This window comes from Vombatus ursinus, unplaced genomic scaffold (assembly GCF_900497805.2).
Source record: "Vombatus ursinus unplaced genomic scaffold, bare-nosed wombat genome assembly UNPS02013009.1, whole genome shotgun sequence".
Classification (NCBI taxonomy): Eukaryota; Metazoa; Chordata; class Mammalia; order Diprotodontia; family Vombatidae; genus Vombatus; species Vombatus ursinus.
The window spans coordinates 1440-23298 of record NW_020952787.1 but is presented as its reverse complement, the minus strand read 5'-3'; the positions used below and the strand labels follow the sequence as shown (position 1 = coordinate 23298).

At 45.2% G+C, this 21859-nt stretch overlaps 2 protein-coding genes across 3 annotated transcripts; one reads left to right on the top strand and one right to left on the bottom strand.

Annotated features, from left to right (window-relative positions):
• The first annotated feature begins 4008 nt into the window (after positions 1 to 4008).
• On the top strand, positions 4009 to 8429 carry LOC114040371 (small vasohibin-binding protein). Of its 2 annotated transcripts, none has more exons than XM_027858462.1 (3): positions 4009 to 4163; positions 5144 to 5269; positions 8003 to 8429. In XM_027858462.1, the coding sequence occupies exons 2-3, from the start codon at positions 5156 to 5158 to the stop codon at positions 8087 to 8089; spliced, it is 201 nt and encodes a 66-aa protein (XP_027714263.1). In that variant the 5' UTR covers positions 4009 to 4163; positions 5144 to 5155; the 3' UTR covers positions 8090 to 8429. The 2 variants fall into 2 exon arrangements, with proteins under 2 accessions (XP_027714263.1, XP_027714264.1); XM_027858463.1 differs by lacking the exon at positions 4009 to 4163 and adding an exon at positions 4723 to 4808.
• Positions 8430 to 13560: 5131 nt separating this feature from the next.
• On the bottom strand, positions 13561 to 21658 carry TMEM269 (transmembrane protein 269; the record flags this gene model as incomplete). Its single annotated transcript, XM_027858461.1, is given in 6 exon segments — positions 13561 to 13712; positions 18306 to 18378; positions 18381 to 18436; positions 18882 to 18925; positions 21137 to 21238; positions 21505 to 21658. Coding segments are annotated over 6 exon segments (581 nt in total), but the record flags the coding sequence as incomplete, so codon positions are not given.
• Positions 21659 to 21859: the final 201 nt, after the last annotated feature.

The following is a 21859-nucleotide window of genomic DNA, read 5'->3' as shown; positions in this document are numbered from 1 at the left end:
CACTCTCCCAAACCAGCTAGTACCTGTGATGGTCTCTCCTTTGTGCTCTACCAAATATATCCTTCCCTTTCCTCTTTCCAGATTTATTAAAGTCCTGCTGCTTGCTTCAGCTCCATCTTAGGCTCTCTGGGAGTACAGAAGCATATAAGACATTATTCCTGCCCTTGAAAAATTAGCAGTGGAATCGGAAAGACTAGCCATACAAACAAAGGACAAACCACTCCATCTGCCAACTCTGGGAATTTTCACTAGATGTCCTCTATGTTTAGAATGCTTTCCCTCCTCATCTCTGCCTTCTGGCATTCCTGGCTTCCTTCAAGTCCTAGCTAAAATCCTGCCTTCTACAAGAAGCCTTTCCCAGTCCCTCTTAATGTCAGTGCATTCCCTCAGAGATTATCTTCACTTTACCCTGTCCATATCTTATTCATACATAGCTGTTTGTACGTTGTCTCCCCCATTAGACTAAGAACTCCTTGAGAGCAAGGGCTGTTTTTTGCCTTTGTTTGTATCCCCAGCACTCAGCTCAATGCCTGGCACATAGTAGATACTTAATAAATGCTTATTGACTTGACACAAAATAAATGGACCATTTCAAGCAACATCTGAAGAATGCAAAAACTATCCTGAAGGTACTGCTCAGATCTGCCTTGGATTTCATCAGCATGGGCTTGGTAGACTAGCCATTTGAGGCAGTTTTCATGGAGTATTGTGCATTGATAGGTTCACAGGGTCATAGGATTTAGAACTGAAAGGACACTTAGAAATCATCAAATCCAAACCCCTCAGTTTCCAAATGACAAGTTAAACACTTGCCTAAAGTCACAGAAGTAGAAGGTAAGTAACAGTGACCAAGGTCATCTGACTCCATATCCTATGCTCTATACATTATATTATGCTGCTTCTCCTTCTGGTCTTCAGTCATTCAATCAATTAGCATTTATTAAGCACCTGCTATGTTACAAACACTGGGGATACAAAGAAAGGTAAAAGACAGTCCCTGAGAAAATATAAACTCTTTAAATAAAGCTCAATAGAATATAAACTCTCTGAATGCAGGGCCTATTTTGGTTTTGTCTTTGTGATCCCAGCACTTACCACAATGCCTGTCACTGAGTAGGTCCCTAATCAATACTGGCTAAATTGAACTGAACTGAATTCAGAAACTTAATTTTTATCAGTTTGTGCAGATATGTTTTCCCTACACTATCCTTTTAATTTTCCTGTTTTTCTGTGTGCCAGGCTGAATTTATTTGTTGTTGGGCTATTTTGCTTTGTTTGAATGCCCAGTCAAGTTCCTTGGCATGCATCTCAAGACTTCCTAAAACCAATATTCACTTTCCATCTTTTCTCCAAATTTTCCAAAGTTTGCTTCACTTTTCAGTTCTAAAGTGGAATTTTCTTTCCTACCAAACTACCACATGGAATTGTACTGACAGTGCAGTTCCAGAATATTGACTCAGAAATCCTTCTGGCTAAGTACTGAAGTTCCTATCCTCTACCAAGGCCAAGTCCAGGCTATTTTCCGTGTGGCTTCCCAAACTCCCCATTCTAGAAAGTAGACATTTTCCAAACCAAAAACTTTACCTTATCTTTGTATTTCATGTTAGCTCAATGCCTTGTACATGGTACCATATACCCTTTATAAATCTTTGAGCCTAATGAGACACTTTACTAGTCTGTATTTGGATTGGGTCTCTGCCTAGCTGAATTCCCCAGTCTTATTCAAAATCAAGACAGAGTTATTCCAATAGCTTTGCAGACGTGACTAATAGGACTCATACTATCATAACATCTTGAAACTACCATATTCTGAGAAATGGAAATAAGTTAAGGGCTTACTATGGGCCTGACACTAGGGATACAAAGAAAAGTAAAAAATAGTGTCTGCCCTAGAAGAGCTTCCAGTGTAATGTAGGAAACAACATGCAAATAACCATGTACAACCCAGATGTATAGACATTCGATAATCTCAGAAGGAAGGCACTAGGATGCAAATCAGGGAAGGCTTTCTTGTAGAAGATGGGATTTTAGCTGGGACTTGAAGGAAGCCAGGGAAGGTAGAAGATAGACCTAAGTAGGAAAGAATGCTAAGCATGGTGGACAAGCCAATGGAGACAATAAGGGAAACTGATACTAAGTATTATTCAATTTCTATCTCTCAATTCTATGAAGCTTTCTACTTCAGCTGATCTTTCCCTTCCTCTGCTGAATAATACCCAAGAAATTTTGGTTCAAGATATAGAAGTATCACTCCATTTTAAAAATTGATGCTATGTTAGTGGAATGTGAGCTCTAGTGGTCTCTACTAACCTGAAAAGGCTTCAAGTCCAGCTCAACTCCGCTTGTCTTACAAAGAATAGGCAATCTAACTTGAGCTAGGCTCATTTCCCAAGTCTTGCCCAATCAGAGGATTGCTCCTTTATTATTGTTATTACCTTTTCATCATGGCATCCAATAAAACTATTTGCTGAGGTGTATAGTATATGCTGAGGTGTATAGTATGTGCTGAGGTATAATAGTTGTGGTCTGCATTGTTGGAATGAAGTGCCCACATCCATAAAAATCACATCTTTTTTATTATTATCATTGGTATTAACTAATGGTTTGTGCACATCAGTTTTTTTTTTTTCATTTGCTCCCCTGTTGGCCCTCTTTTGAAAATGAGAGTGATCTTGATACCTTTGGTAAGTGTGTGGGGAGATAGAAGAAAGAAGACAGGGAAAAATTTTTTTTGAGCCTGTCCAAGTTGGGGGGAAGGCTCATTATCAAAAGCTACCAAGGCCATAGATTGATTTTCAGTGAAGGTCCAGTAAAGTAGAAGGTCTATGTTGGGGAGCAGCAGGACATAAGAGTGGGCTGGGCCAAATTTGGATTTGTGGGGACAGTAGGGAGTAATTTATTTAATAGAGGAGGCACCCTTTCATGGAAGCTGAGCCTGACAGAGTGCAAAAGTTACATCAGTGTTACAAAAGTTAACATCAGAAGTATCACAAGAGAGATACAATTCCTTTCTTGGAGGAGGGAGGAGGGGGAAGTAGGGAAGAACCAGAAAAAAAAGCAGTTTTGGATTGGGGTGAGATATGTGGAATATTAGCAAGAAGGAAATTGCAGTTTTGAGGATCTGGGATAAGGTTGTTTGGTGAGCAGGACAGGGAGAAACCTGAAAATTACAGGAGGGTTGACAGAAGGAACAGCAGACAGTTGGCATTTAGCCTGGAGAAATTAAGATATGTTAGCTTTCTTGGTGAGGCTGAAGGGCATAGATGGGGAAGAGAGACGACCTGTTCTGCTGGCCCATTAGGCCAGCAAGGTCCTCAAGGAGCAGGACCTTTTATTCCCAGACTATGGCACATGGGAGATGTTCTCACTGAATTGCTTGGGCTCAGAAAGCAGAAAAGGAAGTAATGGTTAAAAGTTTCAGAAAGGTAGACTTGGGCTCCATTTAAGGTAAAATTTCATAACGATGAAGTGTTTTCCAAAAGTGGAATGACGGGGCTTCATAGATAGGATCGTAGATTTAGAACTGGATGGGACCATTCAACCCCCACCCCCATTTCACAGATAAGGAAACTGAGGCTAAGGGTAAGTGACATGGTCAGGGTTGCAATGCTAGTGTTTGTGTCAGTATTCAAACTCAGCTCTTCCTGACTCCCAGTCTGCCTCTAAAGATAGTGAGTTTCCAGTCACTAAGGGTCTTCAAACAAAGGCTTGTCGGGCACATGGAGAGGATTCCTGTGCAGGTACGGCTTGGGCATGATGAACTGAGGGGCTTCAGGCTCTAAGAGTCAGTGACTACTGCCTTGAACCTTCACCCCGCCCCCCCCCCGCCTTCTCCAGGTGGCCTCAGGTAGTGCTCCCTCTCCCCGTGTTTCCTCAAAGCCTTCCACAAGACCCTTTCAAACATTTGGCAGCCCCACGGTCCTCCCCCCAATAGCTCAGTGCGCATGCTTCTCCCCCTCCGAGGGAGCGCGCGCGCGCGCGCTCGCCCTCTCCCAATCCCTCCTCCCGGCCAGCTCCGGGACTGCGCGTGCCAGTTTCTTCCCCTCCCCCACGCCCCTTGTTCGCTTCTTTCTTCTCCAGGCAAGGGGAAGGAATCGAATTCCGAGTTCGCGATCGGATCGAGTGCCCCGCCCCTCTCCTCGACATTTTGCCCAGGGAGGGAGGTAGGAGTTGCCCCAGGGACGGCCCGGGCAGGGGAGGGCGGGGAGTGCTTGTGACCCAGGCTTGTAGTGGAGGGGGAGACTCCTGCGGCGAGGGCGGGAGCGGGGCGGGGGGGGGGGGGGGGGGGGGGGGGGGGTGGCCCCCGGCGGGGGGGGGGGGCGGGGGGGGGGGCCGGGGGGAGGGGGGGGGGGGATACCGAGGTGGGAGGGAGCGATGGGAAGAACAGCGGCGGGAGAGAGGAAGGCATGGGGAGAACAGCCGATGGGGGAAAGAGGAATGGACAGAACAGCCGCGGGGGGAGGGAGGATTGGTAGAAAGAACAGCCATGGGGGGAGGGGCAGAGAGAACAGCCCAGGGAGGAGGGAGGGGCTGGGAATAGGGCCGCGGGAGGTGAGGGTAGAATTGGGAGAACAGCCACCCTCGGGGGGAGGGATTGAATGGAGAGAACAGCTGGAAGGGAGGGGAGGGGCACGCGTGGGGAAAGGGGGGCTGTGGGATAACCTTTGGGGGAGCAGAAGAGGACGGCCGGGGAGGGGGTGGTTGAAAACCCCAGCGGGGCGCCGGGGATGGGGGTGTCCTGGAGAATCGTTCCTGCGCTGGCGAAGGCGCAGGTGGTGGCTGGAGTGGCCTGAGCCTGCCTCGAACAGGTAGAAGATGCTGAATTTGAATCCAGAGGCTCAGGTCGCAAGGACCAGACCTACCCAGTCTCTTAGAAACCCTGTGCGGGTCCCCCCTGAGGCAGTTTCCCCATCTGCAGAATGAGGGGCTTTGGACCAGCCGGTGTCCCCAGCTTCCTTTCTAGTTCTCAGTCTCTGATCTTTGGAGAGTTTGCCAGTGTTTGGGGGAGGGGGGTGGGAGTTCTCCCGCAGAGGGTCGTGTTCAAGGTGCTTGTCTTTCCTTTCCCCCAAAAAAATTATTTTTGAAAAGCTCTGCAGAGGACATCTCTGTTCCCATTTCGGTCAGAGCTGTGCTTAAATTGCAGAGAAGGTAAGGCATGGAGCCTTCTGGTCGGAAAGAAAAACCCAAGGTGAAGGAGCCTGTGAACCGAGTAGAGAAAGCCAGGCAGAGATCAGCTCAGCAGGAACTGAAGCAAAGACAAAGGGCAGAGGTGAGCCCCAGCTGTTCTTGGGTTGTTGTTCAGTCCTTTCAGTCACCCCAAGTGGGGTCTTCTTGTCCAAGGGCCTGGAGTGGCTTGCCATTTCTTTCTCCACCTTGTTTTACACCTGAGGAAACTGAGGCAAACAGAGTTAAGTGACTTGCCCAGGGTCACACGACTAGGCAGTATCTGAGGCCATATTTGAACTCGGGAAGAGGAGTCTTCCTGACTCCAGGCCCAGTACTCACCCAGCAGCCTGTTCCTGGGTGCCTGAAAGGAAACTGATTCCTCATTGGTCTCCCTGCCCCATGCTTCTGTCTTCAGCATACATACCTTCCATACAATTGCCAGGACTTTTCCTGAAAAGCAGGTCTTGCCGTTTCACTCAATAAACTCCAGGAGCTCCTTGTTTGTTATCTCTAGGCTCAAATATAAGCCCTCCCTTTCTAGCCCTTTTACACACAATTCCCATTCATGAATCCTAGGGTCCTGCCAAACCCCTCCTATACCTCTCATTTCTGTGCATTTTCACTGACTGTCCTCCATACCTGAAATGCTCTCTGTCCTTGTTCTACTTCTTAAAATCCTTGGTTGCTTTCTCAGTTTCTCTTTTCTTCCATCCCTTCCTTTTCATTCTGCCTACCATCACTCTAGTCCTATCCAGAGGCATTGTGGCCCTATGGGAGCAACTTAGGAAGGTGAGTGTCCCAACCCCAGCTCTGTTCAGGGCCTGGCTCTGGAGGCCTCCTCCGGGGGAGCCCACTGCCCTGGAGGATAATCAGTACCTGCCCTCAGCTGAGTTACTGTATGGACACCGTAGCTCTCCACTACCAACAAGCCTTCTGCCCTTCATTATTCTTCATCCTGGAGGAAGGAAGAAAGGGCTTCTGTCCCTGCCCCATGCAGACACTGGGTCAGAGGCCTCCTTGCCCCAGGATCGTCTGCCCTGTGTCCTTACTGTGGCCCTCCATCTTCACCCAAGAGCCCAGGCATGAAGGTCTGCCATTAGCAGGAACTTGGGCTTCTGCCTTCATACCTCCTCCTCCCTTCCACATTTCTGATCCTGGGAGGTTGGCATTCACAGTTGGCACTGCCCTTCTCAAGGTTGGGACTTGGTAATGAAGGCTGGCACTCCAGGGCCTTCTGCCACCACACCAACACTACAGCCCACCCTTGACACCAAGCACCCACACGCTGGAATAGAAAGGTTCCTCTGTTCTGGAATGGCCATGAGTTACCTGGATTACCTACAGCAGAGGCCAACATAGGGCCTTATTCATAGTAAGGAATTCACAGAGGCTTGTTAATATAGTTAATATTGAATTAATACGTAGAGCCCTCATGCCCCTTTATCACAGTCTGCTTTATATCATTGATATTTGTGAACTTGCCACCTCCCTACTGCAATGACCAGTGGGTCATGGCATGGATCAGACTGCTGAGGTCTTTTAAAGTTGTTTTCCTTCAGAATCTCTTTATATGTTGGTGTTGTTCTACAGACTTCACTAAGCATCAGTTCATACAAATCTAACTAGATTTCTTTGAAATATCAGCCCTTTTGTCATTTTGGGCAGCAAAATTATATTCCATTATATTTGTAAACTGATTTCTTCACTCGTTCCCAAATTCATGGCTTTTTAAAGTTAATGAGTTCTGTTTGGCACAAACACTTTGCTCTTTGGGAGTCATCTCTGGCCAGTGACTACGTGACCTACTGTTTCGGTTTCACGACGTGGTGTTGTGGAACCGTCTCAAAGAATTCAGTCAGACCACTTCTAATCCAAGGATAAGCTTACCCCATCAGTGGGTAGATAGGCAGTCAGGAGGATACCAAATCTAGATCATAGGAGAAAGGCAAATATGGTTGATGGTAACAGATTTTTGCTGTTATTGTACCTCAAACCATTTTAAAAACTCACTTCTCAAAAACAAATGTAAAGAATAGAACTGTAAACCCCTAACAGTTTGTTTCAAAGGAAAAGAGCTACTCCAATAATATCACACGAATAGCATTTGATTTGTTCAGTTTCCCTGTTTTTGTCTATCCTCATCAGATTTTCTTGCCATTGTTTTTATATAGTTGTAGTCACTGAAGGCCAGTTCTGCTCTCTTTTCTCTGTCTCATATCACATCTCTCTATTTGTAACTTCTATGGTTCAGTGAGCATGTTATATTAGCCCTTCCCCAGTAGTCATCTATTTCTAGGTTTCACTATTGTTATTATAAACAATGCTGCTTTGAATATTTGCATCTATGTCTTTTCCCCTTTCAATGACATCCTTAGGCTTTAGAAATCTTTTTGTATGTTGCCAGATTGTTCTCCTTCAAAATAGACCAGTGCTGCCTTTTGCCCTTGTCCTCCCTTCCTCCCTCTGTAATCAGTTTTGTGATTTTTAATGACTGTTGCCAGTTCGGCACTTTCTGCCTGTTCCTGATGTCTCCTTGCCTTTGATCCCTTCCTATAGAATCTCTGGGCTGTACTGAAAACAACATACTGAACGTCTTCGTTCCAAGCCTCATTTTCTTCTCTTGTAAATCTGGAATAATGGTATCAGTAGTCCCTGCCTCGCAAATGTCCATGATGACTGTTCTCACCAAAAAAACGGTTTCATCTTTTTTCCCTTCGCGTCAGCTGGGAAGCCCGGTCTTCCAGCCGCATTTGTAAACAGGCCCTTTCACAAAGCCCTTCCTGATAATCGAGCTGAGTACCTTACTTTATCTCTGCCATCTTTCTTTCTCCTTCAGATTTATGCTCTCAACAGAGTCATGACCGAGCTGGAGCAGCAGCAGTTTGACGAGTTCTGTAAGCAGATGCAGCCTCCAAGAGAATGAACTCTCCCCAGCATTGAGACCAGGTGGGGCCCCTGAGGCTTCGGTCATGACCTCTGTAACCAGTTCTTCTGAGGTGGTTCGCTTTGGGCCATACAGATGTAGAGACAAAGATCTATGTACTTCCTAAAGCTGGATAAATCTGAATCTACTGCTCTTTGTGCCTGCCTCTTCACCCATCCCTCTCTTCCTCAGGTCAGCATCATCTTTCTGAAGACCTTTTTTTCCCCTGGATTTTTTTTTCAGTTTCAGTTGTTTGCGGGGTGGGGGAGCTGGGAATCAGTGTTTCTAGTGGTATTTTCTCATTTCTCCAAGAAAACAAATAAACTACAAATTCAAGGCCTGCTTGTCCAAGCCTTAGCTTGGATGTCCGAGTCCTAGAGGCTGGAGTTTTGGTGGGTAAAAAAAGTGGAGATGAGCAAAGAAAACCCAGCGTGCTCAGTATCCCACAAAGAAAGGACGCTTGACATATTGATGGGATGTTCCTGCTGCTTCCAGCCCCATCCATCCGTTGCTACTGTTGCTCTTCATCTGCAGCTGCTTCCAGCTGTCAGGTTTTTGGGGGTGATGAGAGGGAGAATGGTGCGGAATGGTTGCAGACAAGTGGGTCGTTGGCCCATATTTGTGGAAATCCCATAATCCTGACTGGAAACCTCAAAGCCAGGTTTCTTCTGTTGCCCTCCCAAATGGACACTGAACAGATTGACCACAAGAGGCGGGTGGGTTTTTGGTGCTTATTCTCTTTCCTCTGGGAGCAATGGGAGCAGTCCTAGAAATTAAGCAATGAGAAATTAAGCAGTGAGAAATGAGCAGAGACAACCAGCTACCTATCTGAATTTTTGAGGATAGTCCCTTGAATTTCTCCTACTCTCACTTGTTTTTAACAGGTGTCATAGATGTGGTCATTTCTGCCTAAAACCTTGTAGGTGAGGCTATATCACCTCAGATTCATCTATTTTCTGATATTGGGGAGGAGGACGCTATCCTTTTTCAGGGACAACGGACTGGTCTGCTATAGAAATGGTTTAGGAAATGATTTGTGAGATTGTAGATAGGAAAAAGGTCACTCTGAGAGAAATAAGATGGGAATGTGTGGGAATGTCCTGTGTCCTCCAAGGAGTCCAGACTAACAAGGTTCAGCTATGAATTCACCTTCCCAGTGAGGTCACCAGAGCATGTTCTGGGCTGCCCAGGAACTGCTCCTTCCCATATTTCCTCTATGCCCCTGCTGGAGCTTCTAGAGTCCTAGCATTGCAACCTTGAGAAAGGGTGGCAGGGGATGATGGGAGAGTCTCAGCCCTAGTCCCCCTCTGCCAAGGTTGTGCCTGAGGGAGATGTGGTCCAGCATTGCAAGTTGGAACTTGGAATAAATTTTCACATAACAATAATGTTACAAAGGATAGTCAGTTTCTTTTATACTTTATAATTCAGCTAATTATAGATTGAACAGGCCTTTATAGGATCTCTTAGGAATACAATATTATTTTTGTAGGGAATGTGCCAAGTTCCAAATAGCCAACTTGTAGACCCATGGAGCAAAACCCATTGGTAAATTGGGGACTGTCTTTGTTACGTTCTCTTTCATGGCCTGGCTTGTACCTGTGATAAGCTGGGAACTGATGCATTCTTTTGGTGTTAGAAGGTGCTGCTCCAAAGCAGAGACAGGCCTCTGCCCGGGGTGGGGGGGGTTGGCAGACTCCTCTTCTCATCCAGGGACTCCCTTCTCCATACTCCTTTCCTCCTGGCTGGGGTGCTCGAGCGGTCAGCCATGTGGCGGAACTATTCACACACCCCTGCTTGGGAACCTCCTAAGTCCAGGGTGTTGTGTTTTCAGTTTTTTGTGGGCCCCAAGGAGGTCAGAACTGCTGTTGCTCTGTATTAAAAAGTCCAACTAACGCAGATCCATTTGAAATACAAGCATTGGCTCTGCCAGCTGAGTAGCTAGCAAGGTTACCAGCAGAGGAAGTTTGCTTGTCTTGGGGTGGATAGGATTGGGGGTGGGAGTGGAGATGGGCTAATAAGAGGAGGATTCAGCTGGAAGAGAGAAGGCCTTTCATCAGTTCCTAGTTCAGAAAGCCACTGATACATCTATGACCGGTCAGTCCCCAAACGATTATAGCCAAATTCCTTCATCTATGGAATTGGTATAGCAATCCCAGCCCTCTCACTTTCTTTTGAGAGGGAGCCCAAAGGAATCAGTTAGATTTTAGAAAACACCGGCCCTAAGAAACAATAGACTCAGTCAGCTATAATAGGAGTTGGGGACAGGGGTTCATGAAGGCCACATTATTTTTTAAACTTGGAAGGCAGGTGCTCATTTCTAAATTTAGAGACTCAGCTGCACTTTCATTAAAGAAAGTCCTTCAGTCAGAATTGGACAATACAAGTGGGAAATAGTGATTTTTTTTTGCCCAATTCTAAATTTTTATTAATTTATTTTGATTTATCAACAATCACTTCAATAAGCTTTTGATTCTTAAATTTTTCTCCCCCTCCCTCTCCATCTCCCTTCTTAAGACAGTGCACAATCTGATATAGGCTATACATATACATTCCTATTAAACATATTTTCACTTTAGTGATGTAAGAATTAGAACCTATAGGAGGAACCACCAGAAAGAGGAAACAAAACATAACAGAAGAAAAAAAAATAGCAAATAGTATGCTTCGATCTGCATTCAAATTCCATAGTTCTTTCTTTGGATGTGGATAGCATTTTCCATCACGAGGCCTTTGGAGATGTCTCAGATCCTTGCATTACTGAGGAAATAGTGTTGTTGTTTTTTTTTAACAGACTGTAACTTAAACATCCAAATGGGTGTTGTCACCTTCACGATGGTTTGCTTGGGAAGCTGTATTTTGTGCAGCCATGGCTCATAACCCTGGTAGCGCTTCTCTTAGAATTGTCTTCACAATCCGAGCCATGTTTTTCTGGAAATCCTCAGTGGTAGCAAGCATTTGTCTTTTGAGGGTAGATTTACTTGATGATGTTGGCAACTTGGTCAGAAGTTTTTTGGGGCCCTCTGTAGGAAATGAGAATAAGCAGGCTGAAGAATCCCAGAATTGGCTGAAAAGCAAGGTGTTCTCTATAAAGGGATGGGACTACCTTAGGTGGTTCATAAGGCAAGTCCCAAAGAAGAGCTGAGCTTCAGTTGGTCCCCTTTTCTAGGGCTCTAAAGGGAAAAAAAGATAATTACGAGGTGGAGGCAACCTGAGAGTTTTGAGGCCTTCAAGGTAAAGATTTCCTCTGGCAAAGGACAGGGCTGGAATTCCAGTTAAGGTTAGGTTCCTGCTTCCTTATTGGAATGAAGCCTATAGAGCTTTCAAATTTGGTAGCTCCTGAGAATTTGGCAAATGACAGGTCTTACTGTGGTAGGGATGGTGAAGAGGTGGGCAAAAACCACTTTCCATAACTGGGACTCTACGATTTTATCATGGGGGTAGAAGGCCCCATGAAAATCAGCATTAGGATAATGAGGCTGTGAGAAGGAGCATCTGGTTGGGTGGAAAGTAGAGGCCAGGCTTTGAGGTAGTTACCAGCCCTGGAGATCTGATTCCTGCAGTTGCTGGGGGCTTAGACTACATGGATTTCTCTGGTCCCAGCTCTGAGAGCCAAAAATGTTTTCAGCAATGCTTGTACCTTTGCAGTCTTTGTAGAGCCCCCAAAGAAGGCTATTTTGGGGAATCCTTATTTGGATGGATGAGTTCTGTCAAACCTGTCTCATTCATAATCACATTTCACATTTACATAACTGTAACTAAGACATTTCTAGGATGCCAAAACATAGTGTGTTGATGTCAAATCCCACAGTAACATTGAGAGTCAGGTATTTGGGAACATTTCCCCGATTTCTAGAGCTTGGGATGAAAACCACACATGTATGTGGTCCCAGAATACATAGATAATGGACTCTTGCTACATTTTGTCCGTTCGTGTTATAACTTTCAAAGAAGCCAAAGAGGTATAATCTTGAAACTGTGTTTTTTAAAAGGGGGAAAATTTTGAGTAGCAATATTCCAAACTGGTTTCATGTCCTTGAGATTTAGCATTTTTTAATGCTATGAACACAGTCTTCCTAGCACTAACATTAGTGGCAGGCTCATGAGTCACTCAACCACTTCTGGACCGACCATGTTCTTTCTGCCTCTCCTGTCTACATAGCAACAAGAAACAAACACCAAGTAAGACCAAAAGCCCAGCTGGAATGATTGTGTGGTGGAGGAGGGAGCAGGGCTTTAAAACAACTGGCTTTTCACACCTTTCCAAGTGGTTGAGGTTGCCAATGTTCTTTTCCCAACCTAACCCTCCCATGTAAATAAAGGAAATTCTTCTTAAAGGACAGACTATTATTGTTCCCTTAAAGTTTTCTAATGTGGTAGAGGATGGGATGGAGAATCTTGAAGGAAAGCAAAAATCTTGAAGTTCATTTCTCCGATTTGTGAGCCCATACACAGCTCACTTAAGTCATGGTGAAAAAGAAAGGTTTATTAAGGATTAGGTGCAGCATGATGGAACACACTGGCTTGTTCCCTGAGAGCAAAGGGAATGTTTGGTGAATGAGTTGTTCCCGGTGCTGGGGGCCAAGCTAAGCTATGCCCCATGTGGTGGCTGGGAAGAAGATGTAGGAGGTGACCCAAAACCAAGTGGTGGAAAGGAGTCATAGAGAATGAACACCAGAACACCAGGATAGCACCTGAAAGAGAAAACCCATGCCTAGAGGGAATAATACCTGTGTGGCAACCATTCCTAGAGCCCACTCACCCCCCCCCCCAGCTTTTTCATTTTAATTTCCTAAAATGTTCAAGATTATTAGGGATTGAATTATGATTATAGCTGCACTCTCTTTCCATGAAATCCCAGCAAACCTGGAGGGAAAGAGAGGAGGCAGGAGTGGCTATGACAGCCAGCACTGAGATCCACGAGTAGACGATGATCTCCTCTGGCTGGTGACCAAGTCTGCTCCACTACTTAGGAGCCTAAAGAAGATTGAGTAAGGTCAGTCTTATGATGGTAAGCTTAGACCTTTATCACACTTCTGACTAGAGGAAGTTTGACATGCTCACTGTCTAGTCCATAATGCATGGGAAAGGCAAATGGGGCTATTGGCAGCACAGTCAGGAGGGTGATCCCGATGGGGGTAACAGGGTTTTGGGGTAAGGAAGGTGCCTTCTCACCCCTGGGCACACAGAAGGAGCCAGCAGTAAGATGATGGTGTGATTGCTGATGCCAGCATATGAGAGGTGAAATAGGACAGAGTGGCGGGGAAGGACAGGATTAGACCCACAGAAGAACCATCCCAGTACAGTGATAATACCGAGAAGGTAGATTGGCCTGGTTCTACTGCCTAATTCAGTGAGATATGAGTACTAATCACTCCGGGCCCAGAATGGATTATTCAAAGCCTCACAGAACAACTGTTTTCATTTTTATTAAACCCCAGATTTCTACTCACCTAGGATAAAATTCACCTTCTTCAAAAACTGGGACTCAAGATTTTGTTCTGGGGGTAGAAGCATTGGTCCAGCCTGAAGCCTATCATCAGGATGGCCAGGCTGCAAAGAAGGAGCTTGTTGCCTTTGGATAAGGGGAAGGTGCAGGCCAGCAAGAAGAAAGCATGGGGGCAGAGTCATCCCTGGCACATGAAGGGGATCCCTGTGAAGGATGTGATGCTCTTAGTACTTAGAATTCCTTTAAATGAGGGGACCTACCCAAAAGCATGCTTTTCTCTCCCCTGAAACCAGGGCCCCCCCCAGGACATCAGCCTTTTGAGGGCAAAGTCTCAGGAGCTGTAAAACTTGCATATCAGACAGGGGGGAAGTTGCCTATACTATCAAAAGGGCACGTGCTTTGAGTGGTGTTTGTAGCAATGGGGATGGCCTTGCTCTAACCCATCCTTTTCCTGGCTGGCCAGGATTAGGGGGCCTGCCAGAAAAGCAGAACTGACAGTGGCCCTGGCCTGGGAATTAACAGCTCCATGCCATCATAAACCAAGCCAGTTGGCTGGATGCTGAAGTTGGGCAGCACTACAGTCCCTGGGGAAACTCAGAGATGGGGTTATACGCAAGAGTGAACATGTACAGCTAGCTTCTTTCCTTGGACAGTCACCATGAGAGCCCTTTGCCTTCTCCACAGAGCTCCACAGCAGACGAATGAGACACCTGACTACAGACATGTCCCCCAATGAAGGCCCAGGTAGAAATCCTTAGGTAGCCACGCATCCCTGTAAAGCCTAAAGGGTGCTGGGAAACCCTGCCTGCCTCCAAAGCTCCTGTCTGCTTTTTGTGGACACCTGAAGTTCTGACATAACTCGAGGTGTTTTATTTAAGTGTCCTGTGTCCCTATGTAAGTGTCCCAGGAAGCATAACACATTAGTGTTAGCTGCTATTAGCATCAGTAACATGAATTGGTTTGTCCAGAGTCTGTGGAATCCTCCATCTAGACCCAGGGTTCTTCCCTTCTTCTGTGTCATGCCCCCCCAGGCCACCATCTGGTGAAGTCAAGGACCCCTTTTCAAAATAAGGTAAAGTACATAGGATTATAAAGGAAACCAATTATATTAAAATACAGTAATCAAAATATTTTTTAAAACAAGTTCACAGGGGCAGCTAGGTAGCAGATAGAGCTCTGACCTTAGAGTTAGGAGGACCTGAGTTCAAATCCAACCTCAGGCACTTGACACTTAATAGCTGTGTGACCTGGGCAAGTCATTTAACCTCAGTTGCCTCACCAAAAAAAAAAAAAGTTCACAGACCCCAGCTTAAGAATCCCTGATCTAGGGACACCTTCAGTCTCTAGGAAGTCACATCGCAATGAGTTATAGCTCCCTCCAGCCTGGGAAGTGTTTATAATGTCTATATATAAGTATAGCTAGGTAGTGTGGTGGATAGAGTGCCAGGCCTAGAGTCAGGAAGACTCATCTTCCTGGTTCAAATCTGAATTTAGACACTTACTAGCTGTATGACCTTGGGCAAGTCCCTTAACCTCAGTTTGCCTCAGTTTCCTTATCTGTAAAATAAACTGGAAAAAGAAATGGCAAACCACTCCAGTATCTTTGCCAAGAAAACAATGGGTTCACAAAGAGTCAGACGCAATTGGAACAAATGAACAACAACGTAAGTATCTGAAGCCTACACCTAAAGCAACATTATGCCATCAGCCTTGACCTCTGAGCAATATCAAACCCCATATTCTGCCTGCATCTTAGTTTCAAACATGTGAACCTAACTCTCTTTGTCAAGCAGTTACAGTTCCAAATCCCACTCCTGTCCCTTTTCTCCTGCCAACCAGCACACAGATGGGGTGGGGGTTAGTTCTTGCTAGGTGCAGGTCTTTATAGCATTTCACCAGTCAGGAATAGGCCATAGCAAGTGTGAGAAGATTCAGAGAACTAAGTCCATTCAGGCCCTGGCTCTGAAGTGGTTGCTGGGCAAAACCAGGCCAGTCCTACAGCTCCTAGAGAGACTCTGAGATCAAGAAGGGGCCTCAGGGATCATCCTAGCTGGCTGGCTGTGAAGGACCCATAAGTATCCAACAGCTCCAAGAGTCTTAGTTTGTGAATGTGAATCTGGAAGTTTTTATTTTCACGAGTGCAATTTTTCTAAGAAAAGAGACAGTGCTCTCTGGTGGTAGAAGTGTGGGTTCTGTTCTCAAGATCAGAGGGCCTTCTAGGGAATGGGGAGCCCTTTGGGAGACCTTAAGAGCTAGAAGGGGCCATATAAATAATTTAGCTCAATTCTCCCCTTTCCTCCACCATTTTACAGATGGAAAAAGTGAGGCCCAGAGAGGGAAAGAGCCAGAATTTGAAGCCAGTTGCCTGACTTTCAACCCATTCTGAACCATAATGAAAGTGTGAAGTCAGTGGACACTCCCATTCATCTCTTCCTTGCACCCTTCTCCATGTAGGTAAAACACTCATTTTGGCCTTAGGCACATATATATGTCTGAACACCCCTTGCAAACCAGTTTGCTCTACCCTGATGACTGTGCCCAGGCTTCAGTAGTTTCCAGGGTAGAAATAATATGACAAAGCAATTCATGTGATGGTGATGTCTTACTATCAGATAAATATTCTAAAGAACAGGGGTCTAGCTATCCATGAGGGGATTGGGTCAATGCTTTGCCATCTTTCCTTGTTCATACTAATCCTTGCTATATTCTATCCTTTCATTTCTATTCCCTAATCTAGAGTGGGTCTGCCTGGCTCCGTTCCAGGAAGATAGGGACCCAGGGATAATACAGCCATCCCCCAGGAGATTGACATGAGAATGAGTACTTGACATGTCTTATGAAAGGGGAGTCAGAAGACTAAGTTGGCCCTCCCCAATCTTCCAACCACATACATATGACTATTTCCCCTACTGCTTGTCACAACATCTTAAATTCTACCATTAGAGATGGTTTGATTTGTTTTGTTTTGTTTTGTTTTAGTCCTCAGTATTCACTTCTTGAAAGGCAAACAACTCTTGGAGAGGCAGCACATTAATTGCCACTAATCCATACATAATGGTCAAAGTGACTAGGCCCTGTATGACTTGTCTGGACACAGGATGGGTGCTGGGAATGGGGAGAAGGGAGAGGGGTCCTTAGAGAAGAGGTGTCAAAGACAAACTCCTGGAGACTTCAGTTTTACTTGGGAAGGCTCCCTTGGGCAAGTTCTACTGAGTCATTTCCACCTCTGGGCAGACCCCATGCTTTCCCATCTCCAGAGACCTGTAAGGCCTTCTGACTCTTGGGGCTTCTAGTTCAATATGACCTGAAGAAGAATCCCTTTTGCAGCCTCTTTAATAAGTCACATAGCCATCCCAGCTCTGGCCAAAGATCTCCCAGTGTCAGGGCATATTAAGCCTCAAGAAGCAGCCCACACCAACTTTATCTTCTCATTTTTGGAGAGGTGGGAGGTGGGATCGTGAACATGGGATGCTGAAACAGTGCTGGGCTTGGAGTTAGAGATTTTAGGAATTTGGGGTTAAGTCCCAGCTCCTACATTTACAGCTGTGGGACCCTGGACAAGTCATTTCAGATCCATTTCATCATTTGTAGAACGAAGATAATACCCTACCCCTCAAGACTGGAGAGCACTCAAAGTTGTGTGTATGTTTGTGTGTGTGTGTGTGTGTGTGTGTGTGTGTGTGTGTGTGTACACATGTGATCTGTTATGAACTCTGGATTTGGATTTGAGAGGACCTGGGCTCCTATCCTAGTGCCATGTCTTACTAGATCTGTGACTTTGGCCAAATTACTTCCCTCCTCCAGAACTGTTTCCTCATCTATAAAATCTGATGATCCCTGGGATCCCATCCAACTCAAATCTATGATCCTTAAATCTTCCCCTCTAACTTACCACAACTATTTTCAGTTCTGCTCTTTGGGGCCAAGTAAAAGAAAAGTCAGGGCAGCTAGGTGAAGCTGCAGAGGATAGAGTGCTGGGCCTGGAGTCAGGAGGACCTGAATACAAATCTGACCTCAGACACTTACTAGTTGTGTGACCCTGGGCAAGTCACTTAACCCTGTGTGCCTCAGTTTCCTATCTATAAAGTGAGCTGGAGAAAGAAATGGCAAACCAACCCACCATCTTTGCCAAAAACAAAAACAGACAAACAAACAAAAAAACAAATGAGATCACAAGGAGTAGGATATGACTGGAACAAAGAAAAGTTTAATCCCTCTTCCCAGTGACAGCACTTGAAATGCTTGAAGACAGCAATCATGTTTCCCTTAAGTCTTCTCTTCTGCAGGCTAAATGTCCTCAGTTCTTTCCATTGAAGATTATAGGGCATGTTTTTGAGGCCCTTCACCCATCCTGCTCACCCTTCTCTGCACCATCTACAGCTTGCCCAAAATTAAACACAACGCTCCAGATGTGATCTAGGTAGGGTGGGGGCCAGGTGGACTGTCACTTCTTCTGGACGCCATGCTTCTCAATGCAGCCTAAACTTGGGTTCACTCTCTAACTTTCCTATCATGCTATTGAGTCACTGAGCTCATCCTTTAAGGATGCCCCAAGTCTTTTTCATGGATCACTGTCTAGCTACATCTCCCCCATCCTGAGTGTGTGCAGTTAATTTTTTGAACTCAATTGCAAGACTTAACATTTTTCCCTACCAAAGCATGCTATTGGATTTGGACCATCTTAACCTCTTGACATCTGTTTGTGGGGGGGGGGGACTTGAAGGACCAAGACTCCTCGATCTCTTGCTTAGTTCTCTGGCTGCCATTGACCAGTTGAATAGAAATGCAAGCAGAGGAAGACAGCCAGCACATAGAAGATGACAAGCACTCCACTGGGGGCCATCCACCATCAGAAGCAGGGCCAAAGGAAGTGAAGTCAGCAAAGTCATTTAGCTTGACACCTGCTCAGCAGGTTGAGGATCGGGCACATTGGGGGAAAGGTAAGGGTATAGCAGCAGATGATGCCAATGACAGGAGTGAGAGACTGGGCAAATGAAGCCTTGACTGACCTCAGGCATTCTCCCAGTCGTCCCTACGGTAGAGGTAGGATCCTCATTTCCCAGGCTTATGGGGCCACTAGCCGTTACACCCCACCGCTCAAGAGACACAGGTGAACTGCTTTTGGCTGCACAGGATTTCTCCAAGCACCAGGCACCATGGCACCAAGATGTAGATTCTCCACAATCCTATGGCCTCCAGTCTTATTCCCTTTTAAGGGACAACTCCCCATTCTCAATTCCGAGACTACTGAAATACACGCTCTCCTTTGGGCTGGAGAGGAGAAAGGTGGGGAGCGCCAAACCTAGAATCCAAACCTCTTGGCTCCCAGTCCAGCGTTTACCTCACCAGCCGCTTGTTCCAGCTTTGTAGAGTTAGCAAAGGCCCAGGTCCTACAGGTGAATGAAGAGCTGGAACCAGGCAGACACTGCCTCCAAGAGGCTGCTCCTTAAAGGCAGTGTCTCCTAGGAGCGAGCCGTGACTTTGAATCTGGGTTCAGAGTGATGTTCCTCTAGGGGAGTCACTCAAACTTTCTGAAATGTTACCTTATTCATAAAAAAGGGATTACAATAGTTGCACTACTTTCCTCATAGGTCTAAAGGGAACAGAAGACATAATGTATATATAAAATATATAAAACAATTTGTAAGTCAAGAAGTACAATTTAAATGTCCCCTATTATTGGTTTTAATAGATATTTGTGTCTGATGGCAGCCACTTCTAGGGCAGGTGGGGGAAGGAAGGGGAGGGGGAAGAAAGTCACATGCTAACTTTATTATATATTTAAAAGGAAAAGAAAGTTGTACATAATAGATTTGCAGTTTCATGTGCAATCTTTTTTATTTTTTTTCTTTTTATTAATTCATTTTGATTTATCAACAATCACTTCCATAAGCTTTTGAGTTTTAAATTTTTCTCACCCTCCCTCCCCAAGACAGCACACAATCTGATATAGACTATACATACACATTCCTATTAAATATATTTTCACATTAGTGATGTTATAAGGAAGAATTAGAGCCAATAGGAGGAACCACTGGATAGGGGAAATAAAACACAACAGAAGAAAAAAATAGCAAATAATATGCTTCCATCTGCATTCAGATTCCATAGTTCTTTCTCTGGATCTGGATAGCTTTTTCCATAGTGAGTCTTTTGGAGTTGTCTTAGATCCTTGCATTGCTGAGAAGAGCTGAGTCTATCAAAGTTATTCTTTGCACAGTATGGCTGTTACTGTGTACAGTGTTCTCCTGGTTCTGCTCACTTCACTCAGCATCAGTCCATACAAGTCTTTCCAGGTTTTTCTGAAGTCTGCCTGCTCATCATTTCTTATAGCACAATAGTATTCCATTACATTCATATACCACAACTTGTTCAGCCATTCCCCAATTGATGGGCATCCCCTCAATTTCCAATTCTTTGCCACCACAAAAAGAACTGCTATAAATATTTTTATACATGTGGGTCCTTTTCCCATTTGTATGATCTCTTTGGGATACAGCCCTAGAAGTGCTATTGCTGGATCAAAGGGCATGCACATTTTTTTGGCCCTTTGGGCATGGAACTGTGTTTTTTAAAAGGGAAAAATTTTGAGTAGCAATATTCCAAACTGGTTTCATGTCCTTGAGATTTAGCATTTTTAAATAATATGAACACAGTCTTCCCAACACTAACATAGTGGCAGGCTCATAAGTTACTCAACCACTTCTGGACTGACCATGTCCTTTCTGCCTCTCCTGTCTACATAGCAGCAAGGAACAAACACCAAGTAAGACCAAAAGCCCAGCGGGAATGATTGTGTGGTGGAGCAGGGAGCAGGGCTTTAAAACAACTGGCTTTTCACACCTTTCCAAGTGGTTGAGGTTGCCAATGTTCTTTTCCCAGCCTAGCCCTCCCATGTAAATAAAGGAAATTCTTCCTTATTATAGAAGGAAATTCTAACTTGATTATATATTTAAAAGGAAAAGAAAGTTGTACATAATAGATCTGCAGTTTCATGTGCAATCCTCTTTTAAAAAATTCTGTTTTGTTACAGAGATGCTTGTTTTGTTAAGTTCAGAATAAAAACAAAGTCCTCCTTTATTGTGCACTTATTATTCTACTGAATTGTAAAGCCTAGGCATGGGATTTTAATTAATTTCCCTATCCCTAATAGTGAGTGCTCCGGCATAAGACCCTGTACAAAGCAGGAATCAGCAATGCTTGTTGAATGAATGAATGAATGTAGAGGGAGTGTAGGATAATAGAGAGGTAATTTTGAAACTAGAAAGTCCTGAGTTTAAGTCCCAATGCTGACCTTATTTGAAGCAGCTGGTGAGTGCAATGGATGATGGCGTGCTAGGCTTAGAGTCAGGAAGGCCTGAGTTCAGACTGCTTCAGTCTCTGCTGTTGTGACCCTGGTGAAATCATTGTAAAATGAGTGGGTTGGACGTTCTGGTCTCAGCGGTCCTTTCTGGGACCTTCTGTGTATAATCTATGATCCTGTGACCTGGGGAATGGGGATATGTCTGCTATGGCTATGGGAAGCGTGGTGGATTAGAAGTGTTAGAGGACAGGGAGATAAGATGGGGACTGTCCTGAGACACGAGGTCTGAAACCCTCACTTCCGCAGAGTACAGCAGATGTTCAGTTGTTTGGCCACAGCCTCATCTGCTAGATCGAACAAAAAGCTGAAGAGCAGGAGCCAAGAGGCACAATGGGATTTTCTGGAAGAAAAAATCAGGAAAAGCCTGGAATTTTAGAGCTAGAAGAGACCATAGAGATAATTTGCTCCAACCTGTTTTACAGTTATCAAAACTGAGGACTGGAGAGGGGAAGTGCTTTACCCAAGGTCACATATGACGTATATGGCGAGATCAGCACAGAATGCAGGTTTCCCAACTCTGAACCATGTGCCTGGCATGTGTTAGACCAGGCGATGTGCCCACCCTTGGCCCCTGACCTCAGCCCATGGCCACCTTAGCCCCTGCACCATGCCAATCTGTTGAAGCTGCAGAAGATGGAAGACAATCCCATGACCATGTTGCCCAGGGATAGGATGTTAGCAGCATTCTTCCCAGCAAACCTGGCCAGCAGGTTTCTGCTCTTCGCCTGGTGCTTGAAGTGCTTAATGTAATCAAAGAAACCTAGGATGAAGGAGGAGTCAACATGAAAAGTGTCACCAAGGCCTTGAACCTCTGGACTTTCAGGCCTTCTCACCAGCCTGGGGACTTGTCTTCCTAGAATGAGGAGTCCTTAGAGCAGTAGGTAGCTTCTCTATGGGATCTTCATCTTAAGCCCTCTCTTGTCTTATCAGATGGGTGGTGGGTGAGAGAACTGGGATGGGG